Source organism: Tenebrio molitor, chromosome 6 (genome assembly GCF_963966145.1).
Source record: "Tenebrio molitor chromosome 6, icTenMoli1.1, whole genome shotgun sequence".
Lineage (NCBI taxonomy): Eukaryota > Metazoa > Arthropoda > Insecta > Coleoptera > Tenebrionidae > Tenebrio > Tenebrio molitor.
Window position 1 is genome coordinate 5,725,084 of NC_091051.1, and position 22,982 is coordinate 5,748,065.

Consider the following 22,982-nt stretch of genomic DNA (forward strand, 5'->3'; position numbering starts at 1 on the left):
AATAGCAATCGTCGCTCGATGCCTGAACCGGACCGTTTTTGACATTTCGTCAGATGTCAGGTGGCAGCAGTAAGAGTAAGTTTTAGTGATAATCGGTTCGTTTCTATTTTTAAATGGTGTACAAACGCAAAAAGTATCATTACGGTGATACCCACTTGAAGAGAAGGTGGCAAACGAAACGCAGAACCAAAGATTTGGATCAGGTAGGATCCTAACCTCGAACGTAAACCACGTGCTAACGTTACTTTGGCAGATAGACGAAGATATCAAGCCGGAAAACGCGGAGAAGCTCGTGAACCAAGAAGTGGACCACGACAAGACGGGCGGTGCTCAGTTTTATTGTGTTCACTGTGCGCGATACTTCATTGACAATCACGCCTTGCACGACCACTTCAAGACGAAAGTGCACAAACGTAGGCTCAAAGCCCTCGAATTGGAACCCTACTCGATCGAAGAATCGGAACGCGCCGCAGGTTTAGGCAGCTGGAAGGCCCCAGAAAAAAGAAAAATCGAAACCGTCGACGTCGACAATTCGGAAAGCAAGAAAAGAAAAACTGAGTGATGGCGGGTTTGGTGCGTGTTAGTTTTAGAACTGTTAATCGTAAATTTTCCTCAGCCTTGTACATTACGGGGGACAAGGCGCAAACTAATTTCGTTGTTCTCACACCTCACATTGACTTTGAAGATCAAATTAAAGATAAATCTGATTTAATAAAAAATATCGAGGCGCGTAAGTTGAATATCAATTTAGAAAAAATAGAAAAACGATGGGATTTTTTTAAAATGATCGATGACCATAAAACCGTACTTGAAGTCACCAGAACTGAAATATATAAGATTATTAAACAACTGAAAGAGGAGGGTGCAGATAAAAATAAAGGGAATATTGAAAAGTTAGAACTGCACGTCAAATTGGTTAAGGACGACTTAAGAAACGTCAGAGAGTTCTCGTACGGTCTTGAAGAAAGTGCAAATTTAGCGGTGTTAGGGTTGCCCAACGTTTTGCATCCAAAAACTCCGTTACGTAATGAATCTGTTTATCATCAGTTCCTAGACAAACCAAATGCGACTGATAAAAGTCACATGGAAATAGGAGAATCGTTGAATCTTGTTGAATTCACCGATCCCACATTTTATTTTTTGAAATCGGACGCCTCCCTTTTCGAGTTTGCTCTAACAAATTATTTTCAAACAAAAATGTTGGAATTGGGGTTGATCCAATTTTCCAACGCGGATTTTGCCCGAAGTGTCGTAGTGGAAGGTTGCGGAACCGGTTATCTGGACAACTCGAAGATTTTCACATTGGAAGGCTCAAACAGCGACATTAACCGATTACACGTCGTGGGAGGCGGGACTTTGTACGCTTTCATGGCATATTTTTCCAAGCACGTGGTCCAACCTGCACTTTTACCTTTGAAATATTTTTCTATCGGAAGGAAATATATTCCAGTAGATGGATCTAATAAATTCAATTTGTTCAATTTGAGTCAGAACACGGTCGGGCAAGCTTTTGTAGCGACGGAAGATGATACTCAAAAAATGGACGCAGCCTTGGACGTGTTGCTAAAACAGATCGTCGAACTGTATGAACCTCTAGGTTACCACTTCAAGTTGGTTTATGTTCCGGCCAGCGAGTTAGAAATAGGAGAAAGTCTTAAAGTATCAATCCAAATGTTTTCAAATTATTCGCAGGAGTACGTCGAAGTCGGCAACGTATCTGTTTATGATAATTATTTAAGTAAGCGTCTGCTTTTCACGTATCCGGCGAATAAACAAACAAAGTTTGTGAAGGTAATCGCTGGCGAAGTGTTAAATGTCCAAAAAATCTTGGGTTGCGTTTTGGAAAATAACTTTCCCGATAAGAAGCCTTTAATGTCAAATTTGTTACAAAAACAGTTGTAATAAAAAATATAAAATAAATAGCACTACTCGAGTCTCATTTAATAATCCAAGGCACAAATTAGTGCGACTCCTCCCTTAATCCAATGAGATTCCGGTTTCTTACTGGGTATTTCGATCGCTAAAACATAATTAGTGGAGTGTCCGGTGGTGGACAATACCCCAGCTCGCGTCAGCGTTTTGTAAACTGGACACTCGTAAACCCTGTCCGGTTTTACGTGATTTTCTTCTGGCAGCAGCCAAATGACCGGCATCTGGGTGTATAATTCCTTCGGATTCGACTCGTCCAGAAACTCGATGTGAGGATTCCAGCGGGCGCCCTCGAGGAACAAACCCCAAACACAACACCCGTCCTGCGGCCGTTCGCTCGGAGCCGTCGCCAACACCTAATTATTGCACTTGTACCAAACTGACCACCTGAACATTGTTTACCTTGAACGAGAAATTGATCGTGTCGATTGAAACGACGTATTTTCGGGCGAAATTCTGCAAAGTCGCCGTCAGGAAAGCTTGCGGGAAGTAGAATCCGGAGATCCAGAAAACCGCAGGAATTCCGGTGTTGACCCAGTTCACCAAAAACTTCACCCTCGCCTTCAGATCGGACACCCAAGCTCCTGAAATCGTCGGATCGATAAGTTTGCCTTGCCGTATTTGCCAATACCTAGAGGTTTCAACGACGGATACGCTTTACTGGCCCACAGCGCTGGCACGATATTGCTGAAGAGACTCGTCGCCATTTTATCCAAAGCCTCGGACATCACCACCAGACCCTTGATCGCCTTCAGCAGGTCTTTCAGACTGGTCTCGATTATTTTCAGGAGGCGATTGTAACGTATCGATTCTTGGAGCAGGACCGTGTTCAAAGATTCTTCGTACAACACCGGATAACTAAATCAAAATGTTATTTTCTTTAGTTTCGTTTCGATCGATTTGGGCAACCTTTTCGAAATCTCGTCCAAATCAAATTGTTTGGGCAGTTGCGAGAGGATCGAAGAGGCGGCATTCGCGATTACTTCTTCTTCGCTAGCCGCGGCAGCTCCCACTTGTCTGGGTTGAAGAGCCAACAGAGTTGCCAGACAACTGTAAGTCTGAGCCTGAGCGAAAGTGATGTCTGCGTTTTGGTGCATTCCAAAGAGCTCCGGGTCGTCATTGATCGGAAAAGTTTTGATGTAGTCCAAGTAATCGTAGTAAGTTGTTTCGGATGGCAACTGCAAATTTTCTAGTAATGACGCTTGAGACTCAAGTTAAGTGTAATTTACTTGATGATAGAGTCCCAAAGCGTCGAACACGTAATCGGCACTGACCACTTCGGGCTTGTAGTAATCGGCCAAGATGTTCATCAAACACCGCCGGTCCCAGTCGTCGGTGACGCGGCCTCCATAGTTGATGTGACCCGCCGTGTAAGTCAAAACTTTAAAGGGAACATCGTGATACTCCCACAAGAACATTTTCAGTTGAGATATGCAGATTTTCAAGTCTCCGTCGGTGAACTCGTAGGCTATGTTGAACCCTAGCGGTCCAAATTTGCGTCTTTCCAGCAGCACCCCGTGGAAGAGACACAGCGAGAACAGCAACCACTTAAAAATGAAATTTTTCTCCCCATCCCCTTGCAAAACGTCCAACAAATCCGACACTTGATTGGTATAAGCTCTCATCGTGTTTGCTTTGATCCCCGCGGGAGGCTCGATTGTCATTTTACTCCCGTTCTGGAGGATGGATACCGGAAAGTGCGGCGAAGGGGAGGACGTCAACCAAATCCTGAAATCTCTGTGCACAATTTCCGGCGATATATTTTCGACCAGACGTTCCAAGCGGGGCATCCAACTCGGGGCGAGGTGACAATTCTGGAAAAAAATCCACGAACCGATCTCGGTGCCATTCTGCAACATTTTCTCGGCGATGGGCCCCTGTCCTTGACCCAGTGAAATCGAAAACATCCTCTTAGAAAACTTCATCTTGTCGGCGAACTTGTACAGATCGGCGGCGGGATCGGTTCCGGTCGACAGGACGAAAATCAAAGGAGTTGTCGGACTCGAATCCTTAAACACCACCGCCAGATCCGCAGTTTGCGGTTCGATAAATCTCTGGCCCATTTTCGCAGAGATGAAGTCCTGCATCGCGTTCGTTACTTTGTCGGCTCGCAAACACTTCAACACCAACAACCTTTGAAATCTGGACAGGCTTCGCTGGAAGTCCTCCGGCAGCGACTTCCTAAACGACGGAAAAATCACATTCGAAAGTAACAGAATCCCAATTAAACCTGTGGGGGTCCTGCGACTCGAATATTTCGCGGTAGTGGTGCTTGTAGTGATCAAAAGTGTCGATGAATGGCACGAAGTTGGGAAGCACACGCATCGCGAGGATCTCTTGCCAGGCTTTGGTCGACAACCACTCGGGCGCCGGATTAGGCTCGTCCTGGTGACAAAGCTTTGTCAAGTCGGACGACACAAATTAAAAAAAAAAGAGTGTGTGCTTAAGACCGCACGACAGAAGTGAAAACTTCTATGATGCTCGTTACTGATTTTAAGTAATATCCGGTAATATGTAATTCTATAAAAAATATATCATTATGGATGATAGTACCTACTTGGAGAAATAAGGAGCAAGGCATAAATAATTAATATTATTTAAATCCAATGCTGTTTTTAAATAAATATCAAAAATCTGTATTTTTCACACTCTGGCAAAATTTGTGAGGTTAGGTTTCGATGTTTAAGTTTTATTTTCTTGACGATGATATTGAGCACAACACAAGTTTTCATAGCAATACCCTTTATTATGATAATTTGTCCATTTTCCTCTTCACATTTTGCTACACAAATTTTTCCAATAGATGAATTGTTGAAGCCATATAATTGAGAATTACGTATTAAATCCTACATTCATCTGTAAACTTACAATATTTGTCGTGTCTTTATCGTTTATATTATATAAAACTATACAGGGTATTTCACGAGTGATAATGAGCCTGAGAGAATAATAAATTCAACCCACAATACATTTTCAAAAAAAAACGGACATTTTCAGACAATTTCAGTAGCCAGCTTTTTTCGGAAATGTAGTGTGGGTTGCATTTTAAATTACGTCAGGCTCATTATCACTCGTGAAATATCCTGTATATAGACTACGTCCATTTTTTTAAATATCCTTAGATAACAAAATCCCCAAACCATAACATTAAAATATTAGGAAAGTATCATAGATTGTGTTGGTAATATCTTGAAGCATTCGCGCCACTAATTCTCATTGGCTGTTATGAAACCCACGCGAAAAATAAATTATATGACATTTCAAATTTGAAATTGTCAGTTCTGTCAAAGTGGTTTAAGCATTTAGATTTGCGATTTTTCATCTTTAAAGCTTTGTTTTGCGATTCTCTGGTTTTAAAAGTTATTAGTTTTTATCGTGTTGCTGTTTTGATCTGTTCCGTTGCGATTTTTTGTTGATTTTTTTAAAATTGTGAAGTGAGTGCGTGCCTCAAGAATCTAATTATAAACATCGAAAATGATACAGAGGTCATTTTTGTTCATGCATTAAATAGTACATATTAAATGATCTCTTGCTTGTGTTTAGCCATTTCCGAAAAAAGCTGGATATTTTAATTTCATTAGCTAGCTTTTTCGGAAATTCGAAAATGTATTGTGGGTTACATTTTTTATTCCGTCGGGCACATTATTACTCGTGAAATACCCTGTATTAATAAAACCTAATATATTACTCCTACTGTACTGAAGTTTTCTTTCGTCTTTCGTCTTTCCTAAGTGCAAACATGCAGAATAATAATAAAACATCAAGTGTAAACCTGCTCTTTCCATTTTTTAAAATTTCGCGCCGGACATATTTGTTGTAGCGTAGAGTGAACATTTTTAGTAACATTTATGTCAAGCAACCTATGAGTGGACAGAGTTTATATACAGTTACTCCTGCAGCCTGCAGCTCTGCACTAAGGTCAGTCAGGTCACAACACAACGTACAAGTGAAATTTTTTAATACTTTCGTGTCAAAAATGGATTACTTCCTAGAATTCGAACTTTTAGGGAAATAACGTTTTTCATGTTGTGTGTAACTAGAATTTTCAAAAGTTATTTTGAATGCCTAAGGTTGGTTACTTTGAATTGAGAGATTAAATCCAAATAAATATGTCGCCAGTAACCAAAATTGATTGTGAAACGAAAAATCATCTATCACTTAGCGAGAAATTAGTCATTTGCAACTGTTACAATTAATTTGCTGTCTTACATTTTTGGGATATCTTTTGTTTGTCACCAGAAACCACATAGCCTCCAACCTAACCAAATTTATGGCAACTTAGTAACGAATATCCCTAAATCCTAGGGAGTAATCCATTTTTGACACGAGAGTATACAATTGTCAAAACGTTATCATGTTGGTATGAGCCAAATAGTGATTTTCATGATAATACGATTAGTCACACTGAGTGTCAACATTTTGCGCCCTGAAGAGCGAGACTTTATTTCAAATTCGAAAAATATTTCCAATTCGCGGAAAAGAGGTTCGGGAAGTGAAATGAACATAACCTTAACTATGATTTGGTGTCAAATTGTTATACAGCTGGTCCATGTGTGCACATTTTGGGTGGTACAGAGTGGTTTTTTACCGTATTTTTTACTTAATTTTGACATTGACAATTGTTTATTAAAAAAAATTCAACAATGAAAATTTAAAATTGACAAGTGACGCACAGTTGATTGTTTTTCGCTCGCTCCGCTAAAAAACTCGACTCCCTTGATTCTAGCTTGCCGTGTCGTGCTGCGAACGATTTTCGCTGAGCTGCGAACGATTTTCCGATTTTAGCTTGTGCTGCGAACGATTTTACCGTGTCGCATGAACTAATTCACTGCCCGGGAATAAAATGTATGTGGCGCGCCTAAGGAAGTTTTCACTTCAAAAATTGTACCGATTGTGGCGTGCCGCCAGCCAGAAAATGATGCCATTCGTGACCGTCGATCTTCCCCTCGTCCATTAGGATCCTGGCGCACATCAAAAAGGCGAAATGGAGTTTGTGTTTTTCAAACAAACTCCGACAGACGTTGCTGTACAGGCTGAACGTGAAGTAATCATTAATTATCTGAACCCTTTCATCGATGTGTTCTGTAATCAAGAGAAAATGAGTTGTTGCTATTTTGCTTTGATAAAAACAGTCGCTCTGAGTGAAGAGCGAGTAAATAAAGGATACTCGTGATTCCATCGTGTTTACGCAGGATAAGTTTCTATCAATCATTTATGCACACCCACCGGTTCGTTCCGTATCGGCCATGCTCGCGATGAAAATGCTGACGAACCACTCCAGCGAGTACTGATACATGGGGTCGACGTTTGATAAATCGGACAAACAGAAGAACAATATTTGCGCCCTATTTGCCACCGGGATGTATTGAGCGCGCGTGTTGTCGATGTCGATCTGCGTTATTTCCGCGGCCACCACTTTGTTCTGCTCATGAAACGAAATTTTAACGTGACGACCTCACACCAGTTCGCCTCAGACGCACCTTTATGTCGTCGCTTTTGATCTTCGACGCTTCCAGCGTAATTATGAAATCGAGATCATCCAAAGGCGATCCTTCCATTGAACTCAACTTGTACAAAATCCTGTCTTCGATCTCCTTCAGTTCCTGTTTCATTTGAGTGCTCCCGACGATCAGCTGGCTCCGCTGGTCCTCCAGGTCGGGCCGCTCCTGCATCACCACCAGTGCCAACAACTGGTCCTGCAACCCGCTCGGAACCAGAGTAAAGTTGACCAGAAGCACTTTGACCGACACTTCGGGAGTGTAGTGCGGATTGGGCAGCTTGGTCGTCATGTACAGGCGGAAGTTGTCGTCGTACGGCACCACCACTTCCCCCAGCTTCAGCATCCAAGTGCCCGCTTGTTTGAATTTTTGCCGCAAGAGAATCGGATCGAGCGACGGATCCAGATCGGTCCCGATTCCTTCGATCAGGACGGGTTTACCGAATCGCACCGCCGACTCTAAATTCCGTGACAGCTCTCGGTCGGCCATCTTGCAAACGGTCAAACCCTGACTTTTCTCCATGTTCTTCACCCATTTGTTCGCCTGTCCTTGGGGGTCGATGAACAGAGGCCACCGCTTAGAATTCGACACCAGGACCGCATTTTCTGTCGAGAAATAATCGCGAGGGAGACCGTCCAGCTGCCAGGCTCGAATCTGCACCGGTTCCGCCAGAATCGACACCGGATTCGGATCAGGCGAACACGGAATTTTTTGTTCTTGGATGGCCTTGAGCCACTCGGACAAAAGTCCTCGTCTGTACTTGTCCGTGAAGGGAGTGAGATACGCAACGGCGCCGGCACTCAAAAGTATGTCCCCGGTGACGTTGACCACGCTCGCTTCGATACTGGAGATGGTGTTCAACCACCTTATCCTCTCGTCTGACAACCCCGTGATCAAACGCACCGCCCGACTCATCCTCTCTTGGCACACCTGAATGCTCGCTTCCTTTTCTTCCTTGAAGGCTATCTTCGCCCCCAACTTCATTTGCAGATTGCGGAGATTACTCAGTATCGCTTGCATCTTCTCTCTGGCGCTGGCCAAAGTGGCTTCGGTCTCCGCCAGTGCCTCCTTGGCCTTCGCCAAGGCCGCCTTCTTCGGTGCCACTCTCTTGTTGACAAAATAATATTTGTACATGGCGTGCACCCACATACACAGCGACTTGCATGCTTTCGACACCTTCGCCACCTTGGCTGGTTGAAATAGCGCGTTGGTGACGTACCCTTTCAACTTTTCAATCATCTCCTCGGTAATCGATTCGCGGTCGAAATTCATCAAGGAGGTGAGAAACACTCCCGGATCGGCGAGCATGTTCCGCCCGGGCTCCCAATAATCCAGGACTTTTTCGCCCGGCATGCGTCCCGGCAGCTTGTTCGGTTTGATGCCCTTCACGATGCAAATCGATTCGATGACATAAATTACGCCGAACGGGGGACGTTTCATCGATCGCACTTCGGAGATGTCGTTCTTGTTGAGCGACTTCAGACTGGCCTCGGCGGCCAACAGATCCGGCATCGCTTCATCTGCGAATTGATCGAATCGTTATTAAAGTGACCCCCGAAGCGCACCCTTTATTAACCCAAATCTCGTTGAGCGTCGTCTGCTATGGTTTGCGTCTCCAGAGTCATTTTGGCCGCTTCGATCTCCTCTTTCTCCACCACTTCTTTTGTTTCTTCCGCGACGACTTGATCTTCGGCTATCGCGGCTATCATGATGTCAGCGTCGCGGGCTGCTGCTTCCAGGGCAGGCTTCATCTCCTCCAGACTGGCTTGGAGGATCTTCACTTCTTCCGCAGTGCTTTGAAGCTTTCCCAACCCTTATTAAAACAAAAACCGAGATGCAATCGGGCTCTTCGACCAGCCCCCACACGTACCAGTGGACAGTCGAGTGACTCCTTCCGACAAACTACTCCTCTTCTTGATCATGAGATCCGTGTAGCTCGAAAGTAGTTCGAGATAGGAAGTCGGCGTGACGTAATTATGTCTCGACAACTCCTGTTTGTAAAGGACACTTGCATCGACTACGCTGGCATGCATGAATTGGCACACCATTACTATTCCTTGCAGCGTTTCATGTCCCACATTTAATTCGGATATGTCGTCCAGAAATTGTAAAGCGACGGACTGAAACAGCCTCATTAGCTCAGTCGGCGCCGGTGGACGTAAACTTCACCTGCAGAGCCGAATCGGGCCATTCGCTGAACCAGTCGATCGTGCAACAATTCACCAGAGCCGGAAACTGACGCAATCTCGCCCGGAAAATGTCCCCTATAGGACTAAAAAAAAATTGAAGCCGATTCCGCGACGCGTCAAAACTTACCTCATTGTCACCACGGTGTGGAGATTAGACCTGACCACTTTTTGGTAAGTGGCGAACAAGTTCGATTTGGTCGCCGACAGTCCCAATTCTTGCACCAATCCTTTCATTTCCTGGAAAATCTTGTCCAATTCGTCCGGCTGATAAATATTCGGCACGTCCCCCGAGTTCAATATGTTGTTCAGATCCTCGAGAAACGCCTCGGATTTGATTTGCGTGTCGGAAAAAAGAAAAACAGTTTCGCGTTTCTGAAGGCCGGCTTTGAGCATCAAAGACTTGACGTCTTCGCGCCAGTCGAACATTCCGTAACCCTTGTGTATTTCGACCTGGAAGCAGAAATACTCCGCCATGAAGGTCGCCAGTCGTGTGAGGCTCTGTCTCCCTGCAGGACGTTTGCTTAATTAAATTGCAAGGCGGAAAAGTTGAACCGGTTACCGGAGCCGCCCACTCCCAATAAAAGTGCGTTTCCCAACGGTTGACGGATGATCCTCGAGATGCGACAGACGTGAGAGATGGCGTCCAGGAACAAAACCAACTTCATCGGACGCGTGCTCTGATCGTTGTACTCGTTCAAATAGTGATCGAGGACGTGCGACAACTGCACAAAACGCGATCAAAATATTAATATGCACTTGGACAAGTGATTCAAAATGGTCGTGGATAAATATGGCAACTATGTATGTACGAAAATTTATGTGGCAACTGTGTGGGTAGAATAGAGTTGACACTTCTTTGACAGTTGCGCAATTTTGCAATGTGCAATCGTATAAAAAATCAACCGCACCTTCGCCGCATCTTTTATTTCCTCGTACTCGCGGAAGTCCGTGGTGGGGTCGATGAAATCGGCGAAGAACAACATTTGCGTGCCCAACGCGACCCTCGGCTCCACGTCGAAGTCGCTCTTGATTTTGCTCCTGAGCAATCCGGCGAACCAGTTGCGATCGTCGTCGTTCACCAATCGATCTTGAAAGATTCGGCAACATTCGTGATACCACAGACGCACCAGCAGATTAATGTCCTTCAAATTACGTGAAAACGGCGTCGCGGGAATTTACAGATCTCACCGTCATTTTTTCGGGGTGGAACATGAGCAACCCTTGGAACACTTTGCTCAAGTCGCGTAGGTTGAATGTGTAGTGCGTTTTGGCCGGCGTCGGCAGCAGCTCTTTCAAAATGGTGCTGTAAACGCTGAGGGTGGCTTCGAGTATCGGCAAGTAGTACACCCCCAAAGAAACGTCCGCGGGGATGCGATCGATCCAGAACTTCAAAATGGTGCCGAAAATTTTCCGCTGCAATCATAACAACAAGCTCCACCATTAATTCTCATTTTGAAAATTTTATCTGCGCTCTAAACTGTCATAAATTACCGACTCACTTTGCTGTCGTCCTCCATTTCGATGAACGCTAAATAATGGAAGTGTCTCAAGAGACGCGCCGTCACCGGATTTCTGCCGCCCTCCGGGGGCCCCATAGCGACGCAGAAGTTCGAGTCGATGATAGTGCGGAAGTCGCCGATGTTTTTTCGGTCGTACCAACCTTGAATAAATTTAATTTCAGGTGGAACGCAAGGGTGAAAACGCGTTTACCCCCGAAATCCATCCACTGCCGGATTAATTCGATGGGGGGCTGAGCCCCGTACACCTCCAGGGCCGGCATGTTGAAATCGTCGATGAAAAAAATTTGTCGTTTCAAAACTGGCGGTCCGAAAACTCCCTTCCTTCTCCTGTCCAGTTTCGAGTCGATCAAATCCTGGTGCAAATAATTAATTTCGTTCAGCTGAAAGTTTCCCGTCCCCACAACCAACTGGTTCGAGCTTGATATGATTCGGAACAGGAGTAAAAAAATAATTGTATTCTGACCTCGTTGTGTGGATTCTCTTTTAATTTGTGTTTGCATTCGAGGCGTTTGCGTCAAGTAAACTTGGATTAGTACCTGAGTCTGGTTGGCCGACGTCCGCGCCGAGAAGCTCATAAAATCGCAAATAAACTTCTTGTGCATGCTTCTGCTCAACTTCCCCACCACCGTAAGCGACTTCCCCGTTCCGGTGGGGCCCACGCAGAGTACGTTGTCGTAGTTGTTCAGAACAATCTCCATCATCTTCGAATTCCGCACGTTATCCATCGTCGGAATCTCGATATCCGAGTATTTCATGTCCACAGTAATCTGGTACTCCTCCACGTTCTCCATCCAGCTGTACCACCTCGGCGGGGCCGGTTGTCCGTCGTCGGTGAGATCCGTGAATCCCCCGTCGTGCAGCCGATAGTCGTACACCAGACCCGTCCTGGGGAAGAGCGGACCGTGTTCCTCTCTTTGCATTACTTCTCTGAGCCAGCGATCGAACACCAGGCGACTCTGGTTGTCACAGGTGCACCCTACGCTCCACACTAATGAGAACACGACCCACGGCACCAGCAGATCCGCTAGAATCGCAACCACTTTAATTGGGAACGACCGTGGTGGGTTTCGTACGTATCAGGGCTAGGAACTGGGGCGCCGGCGGAGGTTTGTTGTCGCGTCCGGCGAGAGGTCCCAACCAGAAGTCCATGAGCCGGAGAAATTTGCACAGGAGGGCCGAATCCACAGAAGTGAGGATTTCGCGAAGACGGTTGCGCAACAGGTCGATCGCGGGGATGACGTACAAGTTGAAGAGGTCTCTGAAGTTGTCAGTGAACGGCACGGCCAACTGTTACAAATTCTTTCAAATTAGCTGTTTTAACAAAGCTGTTAACGCATTTATTTTGAATGCGTTAATAAGCTATTAACACATCCGAAATCTAGGAACTTTTTTCAGTTGGTAACACACAATCGCGGCAGCAAATTGACTGTGGTATTTTCTGCTATTTGCCGTATTTCTGGATAATTTATCTTTAATTGTAATTTCACTTACGAAAAATGACAATTATGTTTAGTTTAGATTCAAATTTAGAATTTTACTTTATATGTTAACCATGAAATAAAAGTGTCACCAACTGTCACAAAATTCCCTAAATTACCAAAATTGATTTATTTGTAAAAAAAAACATGTAGGTATTTAATATGCAAATTAGAAAAAAATAGCATAGCACTTATGTTTTAATATCCTATTTTATGCATTAATATACATATTTTATGCACTGTGCATGAAAATCATTTCCGAAGTGCATAACGATCGGTACATTGTATTTATTCGATAAATCTTTCCTCGAGCGCATTGCATACGCTGAAACGGTACACGTTGCAGCGATGCAAATGCAGCTTGGCGTAGAATTTATTAGGTGTGATTTGTCATTTGGAAAATTAACTCTCAAGAAGCGATAAACATTTTTGCCGAGTGCTCTGGGGATTCGGCGAACCTTCCGAGCGCCTGGATAAATCGAATAGATGTTGTGGAAACGCTTCCAAATTAATTGTATTTCCACCAAGTGTAAATAAATTCCAGCGAATCGCTTCACCAGAGTGAAAAATTTCGCGGCCAAAGACCGCGTAAAATGAGTCTGAACAGCGGCCACCTGAGAATAATTACCATTAAGTTTTAAAAATAATTCACCACCCACGTGTTGCCTGTTAGTTTTTAGACACAGAATCATGTCCGTGACGTGCCCGTTCGGAATTTACTTTTCTAATTTCGGTTTAGGGAACTGACCGGCGGCAATCTCTTGATCCAGCAGTTGACGAACGGCTCCAACCCCAAAACTCCCGGTTCGAGGTAGACCATCCCGCATCGGGAAACTGTCGCGGGCGACGCCACCGCCAGATCGGCGACTTCGAACATCATCGTCATCGTGTCCCGCAGCTTGATGATCTCCCCGCTGCTCAGACAGAGCTTCTTGTTGTCGTCGAGGACGCTGTTCATGTTCTCGATCCAGACGGCGTCGACGGGACCGTCGAAGATGTACCAGCGTTTGTTCTTGTTCTCGGCGGCGACGCCGATGCGCACCAAGCACGGAAGGATCCCGTCGGTCCTGGAAAAGTCGATGGAGAAGGTGCCGAGGGTCATGGAGTTGCAAGTTACCATTCGTGAGTTTGCTGGTCGAATTCTCCGTACAACTGGCCCATGGTGATGGATTTGGGGTTCATGACGTAGGTGTGGACCGGCATGAAGGGCTGGCCGCTGGGCTGGGGCTGGCCCTCCAGTGTAGTCATGGCAGCTTTCAGCACCTCGTAACACTGAAACATTTTTTTAATTTATTGCACGACGAAAGAGTTAATTTTGAACACGTTGGGATTTAAAACTGCACTGATTTTGTGTTGAGTGGACGCATCACTGAAAGAAAAATTTATTTGATCACACGCGTTTGACGCCTGTTGCAGGAACGCTTGCGTGTTTATTCGCCACCGATCCGCACCAGCTCGAAGAGACTCTCAGTGCGCGTCGCGACGTCGACCCGCGTCCACAATGCGTCGCCTGAACCACATCCCCGCGAACTTCTCCCAGGAATTGTTCAACGCGACCGAGTTCGACCCCGGCGGTTACTACTCGGACATAGACTGCGACTTCTTCTCCTCTTACTTGAGAATCCTCCATACCTATTACATTCCCGCAATCATCGCCGTCGGCTTCCTCGGCAACTTCTTCTCCTGCGTGGTCTTCCTGAGCACGCACCTGAAGATGCGCAGTTCCAGTTACTACTTAGCCGCGTTGGCCGTGGCCGACTTCGGCTTCTTGTTCGTGGTGCTGGTGGTGCACTGCAGCTTCAACAACGTCTTCGAGATATTCAACACGGACGGTTGGTGTCAGTTCTTCGTGTACATCAGTTCGGTGTGCGCCTCGTTGAGCGTGTGGCTGATCGTCGCCTTCACCGTCGAGCGCTTCATCGCCGTGCAGTACCCTTTGCAGAGGCCGCACATATGCACCGTGTCCCGGGCGAAGACCGTCGTCATCAGTTTGACCGTTGTGGCGATGGTCTCGCAGGTCTACCTCTTCTGGATCGCGGGTTTGATCAACGTCAGCGCCGACAGGGAGGAGTGCGAGATGAGGCCCGTCTACCTCGAGTTCATGAAGGTGGTCAATTTTGTCGACACGATGGCCACGCTCATAGTGCCCTTCGTGCTGATCGTCACCATGAACACGATGATCGCCAGGAACCTCTTTCTCTTCAGCAAGAGACTCCAGGCGAGTTCCATCGACGAAAACCTATACACGGACACGACCGAATTGCAGCACTCAAACACTCAGGTAGAACGTCAGGTTTAAGCTTTGCTTCCCAGATTATAGAAGTTAGTAAATTTGTAAGGCGCAGGAAAGTAATTAACTTTTCCAGAAGATAAACATTGCCGCCTGAGAGATCGGTGAATGGGTTTGCTTTGCGAAAACCGTCCATTTGGATGATTCACGATTTTAAATAAACGGATATTCGTATCAATTTTTCGCTAAATAAACTGTTCTTTTATTAATCTTGTCAGCGAAATGTTTGAAAGATTCTAATTTTATTTTCATGCGAACGTAATGTGCACAACTTCAAGTGAATTATTGATTGCTTTGCAGAAAAAATATCACCATAAAGCCAAACGAGACTCTATTGGAAACCAAACAGGCGTCTGGCTTTCAGAACAGGAAAAAATAAAACAATCAGCGCGTGCTGATTGATTAATTATCATTTACACCTACGTTACAATATTCGACGTGTACGAATCGATCGATTTTATGTCAAAGTTGTGGAAGTGTTCGGGACCATAAAATGGCCAATAAGAAAATTGACGAATATGCCAGCAGATCCTGACAAATGTTCCTAAATGCCACGCAGATAAAATAAAATAAAAACGTCATTAATCGTTATATGGTCGAATCTATTCTGTCGATTATAATCGTATCGAATTTACGACGGCGACAATAAGGGGCGGATTAGTGTCGGATTTAACTTAACTAATCGCTAGACTTTTGATAATGGGACGAGTTGTACCTAAATATCCATTTGAAAAGTGATTTGTGATGATGCGATCATTTGAAAATGACAGAGTCGTAAACGACAGGTGTGGTACGGACAATGCACCAATGAATTTCACTCCATTTGAGGTTTAAGTTACTAATTGATTGATGTGTTTTCCGGCATTTTCTTTTCAGCGCGGTCAAAAACAGGTTTTCATGAATTGCGTCGATTAAGCCCTCACATTCGGGCATTCGGCGAAAATGCGAAGATGCAAATTTGTACGGACACTTTTAGTAGGTAACTGACGTACAGTAAGCCAGAAAATTAATGCCACTCGTTTAATAAATTCGCATTCCGTCAAGTTAAAAATAAATATTAAGTTTTAATTACGCAATTATGAAAGGGGCGGATCAAAAACCGTTGATCCTGGCAAAAAGTGACCGAGAGGTGGGATTTGAAAACACTTATTATTTCGTTATTTTGTTACTTACCGAGACACCGAGACAGTTCAGTAAGAAATAAGTAAATAAACATTGTAACTGATTTTATTTATTGTTGGGTCGCGATTGTAAAACTAAAACCAGTGGGCGTTCCATTAAAACAAAATGGAGCATGGTGCAACAAGTAAAGAAATGATAAAGTAGGCAGAATGCGCTTTTTATTTAGATAATTGGTGCGATTCTGTTTCAAAATTTACCAATATTGCTATATAACAAGGTTGTAGTTGCTATGATATGAATCTGTTGATTGGTTGGATCTATGCAAAATCAATGTTGTTCAATAACAATATTGCTAAATTTTGAAACAGAATCGCACTAATTGAGCAAATAACTATTTTTGGAGTTCATCACGACCCTGTCAGCTGTGCATCGTTAATTTTTGATAACACTACTCATACGGTTGGCTTCAAAAAAAAAACGGGAGCCGTCAGAAAAAGTTTTGTCAGATTTTATTAAATTTTTATAGTTTGAAACAGCCTTTTAGAATTTAGGTTAAAAAACTGCACTTATCTGTCAGAAATACAATTGTCAAACAGACACAAATTGACATAAATTGACAAATTAAATTTTCAATTCACATTAGGTCAAATTTCATTTCCCGTTTTTTTTTTGAAGCCAAGTGTACAGTTGGTTGCAAAAAAAAAACGGAAACTGTCAGAATAAAATTGACACATTTTTACAGTTTTTTCATAGGGTGAAACCTTCTTACGAGAGATAGGTTAAGGTCAAAATTCAACGACACTTTTTAAAATTAGTAAACAATTAATTGACAAATGGACAAAACCAAATTTACATTAGGAAAATTTTATTTTCCCGTTTTTTTCGCAACCAACTCTACCAATCTCTTATCATTTTTCATCAAACAACAGGTAATTCACTATTAAAATAATTATTATCGGTTAAAGCTGCGTTGTGCTGAGTAAGCGGATTTGTCTAAAGTGCCATATGGACGTGACGGCATTTTATTTTATCTGTCTTTGTATAGGTTCACCGACTAATTTACTAATGAACAGAAATGTACACACTGACGTAAACACCGATTCAAATTTTTTATACACAAAATTAAATATATGTACATAGTCGTTTTCAATGACATCTGTGCTGTCAACATGATAGTAGTTGGCACCACTTGCTGTTACAATTTAGTAATTTTGAATTTCCGAATTTGGCAATTTACCTTGACGCGGCAAATTGATAAATTCAAGTTATTATCTTCAGTTTCGACAAATCAAAGAAAATCTGCTTTCTAATTCGAATTCCGAGGATTACTTAGTTTAACCATGTTGATGTTGAAGATTGAGTTGTTTATACTCTAAATACTGGTAATGAATTTGTGTGTACAGTTACGGCCACGAAATTTCGTCAGTTATTTTACTGTCAATTCGAAAAAACTTGTGTAGCCTAATGTTTATTGTTATTATGACTGACATTCAAAATTTTTGTGAAAGAAATTCTGTCATGCACAATAAAAATCAAAATTCCATCAGTAACGTTTTTGATTGACAAATTGACATCCATGTCAAAAATTCTAATGTGGGGTTAGAATTAGAAACATATAAAACCTGTTTTACAGCTAATGTCAGTTGAATGACAACAACTGACGAAATTCGTGGCCGTAAACTGTACAATCTGCTACAACATATAATCGTGTCAAAAATAAATCCCGTCTTTAGATTTAGGGATATTCATTACTAATAGGTTGCCATAAATTTGGTTAGATTGGAGGCTATGTGGTTTCTGGTGACAAACAAAAGATATCGTAACCATAAGGCAGCGAATTTTTGCAACAGTTGCATATGGCTCTATTTCTCGCTAAGTGAGAGATGTTATTTCGTTTCACAATCAATTTTGGTTTCTGGCCGCATATTTAGTTGGACTCATAGTAACCAACCTTAGGCATTCAAAATAACTTTTGAAAATTCTAGTTACATACAACATGAAAAACGTTATTTCCCTAAAAGTTCGAATTCTAGGGAGTAATTTATTTTTGACACGATTATATTAAAAATGACACTGACATCCGTTCTGTCACTATGACAGTATGTTGGCATTACTTGCTGTTTCAGTTTAGTAATTTTGAATTTCCTAACTTGGCAATTTAGCCTGACGGGGCAAATTGACAAATTGAAATTATTTTCTATAATTTCCAAAAAATCAAAGAAAATATGTAGTCTGATTTGAATTCCGAGGATGACCTAGTTTAACTATGTTTTACACCAAGTTGAAGACTGAGTTTTATTATTTGTTGTTGATGTTTCACGAAATAGCAATTTTCCTTTACCATAACTTCAATTTCTTGTTTGACATTTTTTTAACTAGGATTTGCTTATACTCTGAATCCTGGTTATGAATTTGTGTCTACAATCTGCACCAACATATTAAAAATGACACTGACAGCACGGATGTCGTTGAAAATGACTATAAGTACTATCCGTTTTTTAAACTCCCGCAGTGTCAAAGTGTTTGCAAGTTGCCGCACTGCCGTTCTGAGACTCTTCTTTTAGTTTAACATTGGCACAAAAATTTGAAGTTTCAAATTTAAAGTTAGGTTTAATAAATTTTTGACTTTTTCATTTTGGTTCGCTTTCTTTCATTCAAAGTATTACTTTACATGAAATCGCTGAACGAGAAGAAGATATAAAACGTAAAAGAATACTCTTAACGGCCAGAGAGAAGCAGGGTATTGAAAATTATTGTTTGGAAAGAAGAGGATTAAGGCCATTAACATAACCACACTTTTCTTGTTGACGTTTTAATAACTAGATTTTATGTCACTTCAAAAAAAAAAACGGATAGTATACATTAGCTGAAAAATTCAAAACCCCTGTTCGCTTCAATCAAATGGGAAATAAAATGAAAATCATTTTCAGAGCGGAATCTCCAACAGACGCCAAGGCTCACAGCAATCGCACATCTCTCAAAAATCGAATCTTTCGAGGTCCAGTAAAAAAGCCAACAACAACCAATTGGAGAGATGCCCTTGCATACGTAAGTGTGTACGGCAAAATTCCACGTTAATAAGTTTTTTGTGGACACTTCTGAACTAATTGAGCGTCTTCTATATTAACGTTTCGATATCATTAACTCAGTTGTCACTCGTCTTCTCGTCACAATATTCTCTCCTAATTGCTTCAGACAAAACTTTCAAGCAGTACTTAATGATATCGGTTGACGCAACTTTCAATGTACGAAACTATGTATGTTGGTGGTTTGGGCGTCGCGTCAAACTTAGACATTAATGAAAATTTCTCGTTTCTTGCAGATGTAAAAATGTCGGCAAGGAACGTGGCTTCTACGCGAAGCCAACAGAACATAACCAAAATGCTTCTCCTCATCTCTTCTGTCTTCATCGCTCTCAATTTCCCAAGGTACGCTACTTGTAATCGCCCAAATTAACCGCCCTTGAGACTGTTTGTCTTTGGTGAGTAATTACTGAGGCGCTAATTACCCCAAACATGGTCTAGGGAGCGAGAATAACTCGGCGCCTCATCGTGGAGCTCGATCAAATCACATGATTTTTTTTTCTGTGTTAAATCGAGCTGTTTATAAGTGTGGTACACATCAACATACGAATATTTCAAATTTTTCTTACGCAATCACTGTCATCTTCCTGAGAAATGTGTTTAAATTGGATCTTTTTTATTGCCGCCGATTAACATCATTTCTTTCAGCTATGTAATCCGGTTGTCGGTGTACGCGTACACCCTCCAGCAAAAGAACCCGCCCGAAACCCTATACTGCATCCAACAGTTCGCCATGTTGCTCTATTACACCAACTTCAGCATAAACTTTTTACTGTACGCCATGTGCGGCGTGACATTTCGCCGTTGCCTGTGGCAACTCCTGCGGAACACCTTGAAACGGCTGGCCAGCACCCCTTTCTCCAGCAAATGGTAAGGGACACCGACCGCTCTGCCGGTTAACCACTCCATCTTCTTTACAGAAGGAGTCGAACCAAGAGCGAAACGGTGGGTCCATCCGGTGTGATAGGAAAAGCGGAACTTTGATATTTTTAATAGCATTGTTGACCGAGTGATGTTTGTTGTTTCACTACTGTGTGTCCTTGATGTTGAAATAAACGATTTTAAAAATTACGTTCGTTTGCTCGTTATTCATGCGTCTTTATTGACCGTGGGCGAGGTGAGCGAATAAATAACGAAAATTAACGTTGAAAGGACCATATTTCTTTCATTTGCCCTACCTTTGTTTTCCCCGACGCCGTTGGTCCCACCAGCATTAATCCGTGTCGGACGATCGTGGTCTCGTATAATTGAATCACTTTGCGAACGAACTCTGAAATTTAAATTAACGCCATTGACTCAGTCCGTGGTGTTTTCGCGTCTCACCGTCGACATCCTCCAAGCCCATTTTTATGCTGCATGCACGAATTGATTCCTCCAAGACGCCATAGTCGACCGGCTCCTCCACCATCTTTGGAAACAAATCAGAAACTATCCCTACAAAAAAAAAAAAAAAATGTGTGCTTAAGACCGCACGACAGAAGTGAAAACCTCTATGATGCTCGTTACTGATTTTAAGTAAATTATTTCGTATCCCACCTCCACCCGGCGGCACGGCAATTTTGCCGGAGTACATACACTATTACGGATAATACTATCAAATAATAATGCAGTGCTTATCAACATAATTACCGGCGTCTCGCCTCCACATTTTGACTTTTTTGTGTTTTATGTTCTGTGTCAATGTTAAGGAATTTCCTCACGATGTGACATGAGTATAATAATATACCTTTTTGAATTTCAACCACCAATGTGTTCTCTAAGTCCAAAATTTTTAAATTTTTAAAAAGAGATTGCGGTACAATTCCTGTTGCTGAAATTATAAATGATAAAATCGAAATTTTTTCTAAACACCAAAGATTTCTCATAGCATAATTTTTGTATTATATGTCTGTGTTATATTGTGTGAATTTGGAACAGCTATATCTAAAAGATATGCTTGCTTTTGTTGTTTATTTAAAATAATAATGTCTGGTCTGTTATGCTGAATGTGAATGTCAGTTAAAACTGTGCGATCAAAATATAATTTGTCATTTTCTAAACAACTTTCTGGTTTATAAATGTAATGTGGTTCTGTATCCTTTAATAAATTGAATTTAACTGCTAAATTCATGTGTATAATTTTTGCGAATATATCATGACGTTTTTTATATTCGCTTTGAGCCAAAACGGTGCAAGAAGAAATGATGTGTTTAATTGTTTCCCCTTCAGTTCCGCAAATCCTACATTTATCAATGATCGATTGTAAACCGCATATGTGTTTTTTATAATTTCTTGTATTTATAACACGATCTTGTATTGCAAATATAAAACCCTCAGTCTCAGGTTGAATATTTGATTTTTTAAGCCATGCATGAGAAGCTTGAATATTAATTTCTGGCTGTTCTAGCTCTTTAAAATATCTCCCATGTAAAGACTTTTGTTTTATATTTGCTATAGTGTCAGGTATATTTGGCTCAACAATATCTCAAATTATATTATCACTTAAATTTAAAGGTGTGTAACCTTTATCCGCTGAAACCAAAGCATTAAAAAAAGTGTTATCACGAGCTCTATTGAGAAAATAATTTTTTAGTGAAGCAATTTGATTGTGTTGTAGAATTTCTAGATTTGAAAAACCTCTACCACCATTTTCGCGTGGTAAATTATAAATCTTTCAATAGCAGATTTGGGGTAATAATAATATATATCTATTCTACGGGGTGATCAAATAGGACTGTTTAAGTTGGTAACACTGAATTGTATTTTAAATCGTATAACAGGAGTAACTTTTGGTTGTTGATGGCTTGTCGTTGTTAATGCTATACCTACATCAGATATTTGTCAAATAAACCAACAAAACATATCCGGTTGCAGTGTTATAAATAACCGAATTAAAAAAATTTCTTAATTGTACTGCCAACTTAAACAGTCCTTCTTGATCACCCGGTATAAAAAATATGTATATCATTATAGATGAATGTAGGTACTTGGAGGAATAAAGAGCAAGGCATAAATAATTAATATTATTTAAATCCAATGCTGTTTTTAAATAAACATCAAAAATCTGTACTTTTCAATAGAAACTGCAAATACGTCCGCTTTTAGAGGTACACTCTGGCAAAATTTGTGAGGTTAGGTTTGGATGTTTAAGTTTTATTTTTTTGACGATGATATTGAATTGAACACAACACAAGTATTCATAGCAATACCAATACCCTGTATTATGATAGTTTGTCCATTTTCCTCTTCACATTTTGCTGCACAAATTTTTCCAATAGATGAATTGTTGAAGCGATATAATTGAGAATTACGTATTAAATCCTACATTCATCTGTAAACTTACAATATTTGTCGTGTCTTTATCGTTTATATTATATAAAACTATACAGGGTATTTCACTAGTGATAATGCGCCTGGCGGAATAGTAAATTCAACCCACAATACATTTTCAAAAAAAGCCGGACATTTTAATGACAGTAGCCAGCTTTTTTCGGAATTATAGTGTGGATTGCATTTTAAATTACGTCAGGCTTATTATCACTCGTGAAATATCCTGTATATACAGGGTCTATCAGAACTGGCGAACCAAAATAATACGGTGAATTCATCATCTTCTGGGAATAATAGGAAAAATGTTCAAAAAAATGTATTTTAAATAGTGATTAGGAAAGAAGCAATTTAAACTGACCAATCCTGTTGTTGATGTTAAGTTACCTATAAATTAGTTTTCCTGCTTTATTTGTAACTATGGATGCATTTCAAATGATGCATATGCATTGTTGGGTATCCGCATTGTTTGTGCAATAACGGACGTTTTTAGGTTATAGTATTTTTCAGGTTATAGTATTTCTGCTAGGATGTTCCCAATTGGGAAAACGAACTGCGTACTCCTGA

At 41.7% G+C, this 22,982-nt stretch overlaps 4 protein-coding genes across 5 annotated transcripts in view; 3 read left to right on the forward strand and 1 right to left on the reverse strand.

Annotated features, from left to right (window-relative positions):
* Window positions 1-35: 35 nt before the first annotated feature.
* The window catches only part of LOC138134202 (dynein axonemal heavy chain 1-like), a 34,720-nt gene continuing 11,773 nt past the window's right edge, over window positions 36-22,982 (reverse strand). Inside the window, exons 15-38 of the mRNA XM_069052333.1 lie at window positions 20,433-20,543; window positions 20,288-20,379; window positions 13,732-13,886; window positions 13,363-13,681; window positions 12,210-12,423; window positions 11,673-12,160; window positions 11,327-11,489; window positions 11,116-11,276; window positions 10,805-11,029; window positions 10,525-10,758; window positions 10,176-10,338; window positions 9,744-10,122; window positions 9,597-9,699; window positions 9,298-9,547; window positions 9,004-9,240; window positions 7,410-8,947; window positions 7,156-7,351; window positions 6,818-7,011; window positions 4,160-4,314; window positions 3,159-4,110; window positions 2,839-3,107; window positions 2,561-2,787; window positions 2,332-2,513; window positions 36-2,285 (exon numbers count right to left, since the gene is read on the reverse strand). Coding sequence (XP_068908434.1) covers window positions 1,941-2,285; window positions 2,332-2,513; window positions 2,561-2,787; window positions 2,839-3,107; window positions 3,159-4,110; window positions 4,160-4,314; window positions 6,818-7,011; window positions 7,156-7,351; window positions 7,410-8,947; window positions 9,004-9,240; window positions 9,298-9,547; window positions 9,597-9,699; window positions 9,744-10,122; window positions 10,176-10,338; window positions 10,525-10,758; window positions 10,805-11,029; window positions 11,116-11,276; window positions 11,327-11,489; window positions 11,673-12,160; window positions 12,210-12,423; window positions 13,363-13,681; window positions 13,732-13,886; window positions 20,288-20,379; window positions 20,433-20,543 — 7,352 coding nt within the window. The 3' untranslated portion in view covers window positions 36-1,940. The remainder of the gene's footprint in view (window positions 2,286-2,331; window positions 2,514-2,560; window positions 2,788-2,838; window positions 3,108-3,158; window positions 4,111-4,159; window positions 4,315-6,817; window positions 7,012-7,155; window positions 7,352-7,409; window positions 8,948-9,003; window positions 9,241-9,297; window positions 9,548-9,596; window positions 9,700-9,743; window positions 10,123-10,175; window positions 10,339-10,524; window positions 10,759-10,804; window positions 11,030-11,115; window positions 11,277-11,326; window positions 11,490-11,672; window positions 12,161-12,209; window positions 12,424-13,362; window positions 13,682-13,731; window positions 13,887-20,287; window positions 20,380-20,432; window positions 20,544-22,982) is intronic.
* Window positions 61-562, forward strand: LOC138134252 (zinc finger protein 593 homolog). Its single transcript, XM_069052433.1, has 2 exons — window positions 61-203; window positions 254-562. Exons 1-2 carry the CDS (start codon window positions 114-116, stop codon window positions 560-562), a joined length of 399 nt encoding a protein of 132 aa, XP_068908534.1. The 5' UTR covers window positions 61-113.
* On the forward strand, window positions 562-1,925 carry Slimp (Seryl-tRNA synthetase-like insect mitochondrial protein). Its single transcript, XM_069052405.1, has one exon. It carries the CDS (start codon window positions 562-564, stop codon window positions 1,900-1,902), a length of 1,341 nt encoding a protein of 446 aa, XP_068908506.1. The 3' UTR covers window positions 1,903-1,925.
* On the forward strand, window positions 13,882-20,180 carry CNMaR (CNMamide Receptor). Of its 2 annotated transcripts, none has more exons than XM_069052409.1 (5): window positions 13,882-14,895; window positions 18,957-19,074; window positions 19,349-19,454; window positions 19,758-19,979; window positions 20,030-20,180. In XM_069052409.1, coding segments are annotated over exons 1-5 (1,227 nt in total). In that variant the 5' UTR covers window positions 13,882-14,115; the 3' UTR covers window positions 20,031-20,180. The 2 variants fall into 2 exon arrangements, with proteins under 2 accessions (XP_068908510.1, XP_068908509.1); XM_069052408.1 differs by having other exon boundaries at window positions 20,033-20,180.

Excerpts from the sequence above, each read along its gene's own strand:
- Slimp (XM_069052405.1), top strand. The coding sequence starts at position 562 with ATGGCGGGTTTGGTGCGTGTTAGTTTTAGAACTGTTAATCGTAAATTT.
- CNMaR (XM_069052408.1), top strand. The coding sequence starts at position 14,116 with ATGCGTCGCCTGAACCACATCCCCGCGAACTTCTCCCAGGAATTGTTC. Across the intron at positions 14,896-18,956 it reads TGCAGCACTCAAACACTCAG|AGCGGAATCTCCAACAGACG; the intron begins GTAGAACGTCAG and ends AATCATTTTCAG. Across the intron at positions 19,455-19,757 it reads ATCGCTCTCAATTTCCCAAG|CTATGTAATCCGGTTGTCGG; the intron begins GTACGCTACTTG and ends CATTTCTTTCAG.
- LOC138134252 (XM_069052433.1), top strand. The coding sequence starts at position 114 with ATGGTGTACAAACGCAAAAAGTATCATTACGGTGATACCCACTTGAAG. Across the intron at positions 204-253 it reads GAACCAAAGATTTGGATCAG|ATAGACGAAGATATCAAGCC; the intron begins GTAGGATCCTAA and ends TTACTTTGGCAG.